Genomic DNA, 2,500 nt, shown 5'->3' on the forward strand with positions numbered 1-2,500 from the left:
ACTAGTATCACCAAAGTCATGGGAGTCTCAGTGACTACATACACACCGTCATACTGACAGACGCTTAAACGGCTCTAGATAGGAGTGTTGGTGTAAGTGTTTGGGTGTTTACGGCTGGTGCAGGTGGTGTGTGCCTCCAGACTGCCGGGCCTGGACGGTTTGTTCCAGCACGTGGGGAACAACACTCCACTGTGGAAGCAGATCTACGACTCGTCCAGGCCGTATGCGGAGCCGCTCCCGGGGCCGTGGCGCTCCCTGCTGGGCTTGCAGCGTATGGTGGTGCTGCGTTGCCTGCGGCCAGACAAGCTGGTGCCCGCCGTGCAGGAGTTCATCGCCCAGCACATGGGACGCACCTTCATCGAGCCACCGACCTTTGACCTGGCCAGAAGCTACAGCGACTCCAACTGCTGTTCGCCACTCATCTTTGTGCTGTCTCCAGGATCAGACCCTACTGCAGGTGTGTGTGTGTGTGTGTGTGTGTGTGGGTGTGTGGGTGTGTGTGGGTGTGTGTGGGGGTGTGTGTGTGTGGGTGTGTGTGTGTGTGTGTGTGTGTGTGTGTGTGTGTGTGTGTGTAACACTGTTTTTGCCCGTTAATGATGCAGTATTGATCACTTTTCAAAGGGCAACATTATATTATCTCTTAGTGTTTCTCTCTTTCTCTCTCCTCTCTGTCTCGCTGTCTCTCTTTCTTCTCCTCTCTCCTTAGGGCTGCTAAAGTTTGCAGATGACCTGGGAATGGGGGGCACTAGGACCCAGACGATTTCTCTGGGGCAGGGGCAGGGCCCGATCGCTGCCCGCATGGTCGAGGTGGCACTAAGGGATGGCACGTGGGTCGTCCTGCAGAACTGTCACCTAGCAACCAGCTGGATGCCAATGCTGGAGAAGATCTGCGAGGAGACCATCACACCAGAAAACACACACCCGGACTTCAGGTGAGACAACACACACACACACACATCCTACATTTTTTATTTTAGAGAATCTTTTCATGTTATAAACACCTAAGAAGAAAAAGCTGCATGTTTGATGAACCTTGGCCTGATCTCTCTCTCTCCTCCCCTCTCTCTCCTCTCTCTCTCCTCTCTCTCTCTCCCTCCCTCTTTTTCTTTCTCTCTTTCTCTCTCTGTCTCCTCCCCTCTCCCCTCCTCTCTCTCTCTCTCGCTCTCTCTCTCTCCCCTCTCTGTTTCTCTCTCTCCTCTCTCTCTGTCTCCTCCCCTCTCCCCTCCTCTCTCTCTCTCTCTCTCTCTCTCTCTCTCTCCCTCCCTCCCTCTCTCCCCCCTTTCCGTCCTTCCCCCAGGTTGTGGTTGACCAGTTACCCGTCTGATAGGTTCCCCGTGCGTGTCCTTCAGAACGGCGTGAAGATGACCAATGAGCCTCCTAAGGGTCTACGTGCGAACCTGCTGCGCTCGTACCTGAGTGACCCCGTCTCTGACCCCACCTTCTTCAGCACCTCCACCAATCAGCACGTCTGGCAGAAGCTCCTGTTTGGCCTCTGCTTCTTCCACGCCCTGGTGCAGGAGAGGAGGACCTATGGCCCACTAGGTCCCGCGCAACACCCGTCTGTCTGCCTACCTGTCTGCCTGTCTGCCTACCTGTCTGCCTGTCTGCCTGTCTGTCAGTTCTTTTTCCATTGCTAACAATATTAAAGTTTTAAAGTGCGTCTACGTCTGTGTCAGGCTGGAATATCCCGTACGAGTTCAACGAGTCGGATCTGCGGATCAGCATGCGCCAGATCCAGATGTTCCTGGATGAGTATGAGGAGATTCCACTGGAGGCCCTCACCTACCTCACTGGTGTGTGTGTGTGTGTGTGTGTGTGTGTGTGTGTGTGTGTGTGAGAGAGAGAGAGAATCCGAGTATTCCCGTAATACTATAACATATATGATTAATTTGTAATTTAATTTGTAATTTGTAAAGATTGAATCCATTGTTAAATGCAGAGGTTTATAATTTGGACCTTTCACCCCATCTTATGCCAATCCCCTCACGTGTGTGTGTGTGTGTGTGTGTATGTCTGTGTGTGTGTGTGTGTGAGTGTATGTCTGTGTGTGTGTGTGTGAGTGTGTGTGTTTGTTTGTGTGTGTGTGTGTGTGTGTGTGTGTGTGAGTGTGTGTGTGTGTGTGTGTGTGTGTTTGTTGGTGTGTGTGTGTGTGTGTGTGTGTGTGTGTTTGTTTGTGTGTGTGTGTGTGTGTGTGTGTGTGTGTGTGTGTGTGTGTGTGATTGTGTGTGTTTGTTTGTGTGTGTGTGTGAGTGTGTGTGTGTTTGTTTGTGTGTGTGTGTGTGAGTGTGTGTGTGTTTGTTTGTGTGTGTGTGTGTGTGTGTGTGTATGTGTGTGTGTGTGTGAGTGTGTGTGTGTGTGTGTGAGTGTGTGTGTGTGTGTGTGTGTGTGTGTGTGTGTGTGTGTAGGGGAGTGTAACTACGGGGGGAGGGTAACGGATGTTCAGGACCGTAGGCTGCTGCTGTCTCTGCTCTCCACCTTCTACAGCTGGGAGCTCATCCAG

At 52.0% G+C, this 2,500-nt stretch overlaps 1 protein-coding gene across 7 annotated transcripts in view; it reads left to right on the forward strand.

Moving 5' to 3' along the window:
• The window catches only part of dnah3 (dynein axonemal heavy chain 3), a 53,415-nt gene that overhangs the window by 48,099 nt on the left and 2,816 nt on the right, over positions 1–2,500 (forward strand). For all 7 annotated transcript variants that reach the window (XM_081696338.1, XM_081696336.1, XM_081696337.1 and 4 more), the window contains 5 exons: positions 124–457; positions 707–932; positions 1,298–1,542; positions 1,677–1,793; positions 2,406–2,500. The exon at positions 2,406–2,500 is cut by the window's right edge and continues 63 nt beyond it. In XM_081696338.1, the coding sequence (XP_081552464.1) occupies positions 124–457; positions 707–932; positions 1,298–1,542; positions 1,677–1,793; positions 2,406–2,500 (1,017 nt within the window). The remainder of the gene's footprint in view (positions 1–123; positions 458–706; positions 933–1,297; positions 1,543–1,676; positions 1,794–2,405) is intronic.

Source organism: Electrophorus electricus, chromosome 14, assembly GCF_041902795.1.
Source record: "Electrophorus electricus isolate QZ-2024a chromosome 14, ASM4190279v1, whole genome shotgun sequence".
Taxonomy (NCBI): domain Eukaryota; kingdom Metazoa; phylum Chordata; class Actinopteri; order Gymnotiformes; family Gymnotidae; genus Electrophorus; species Electrophorus electricus.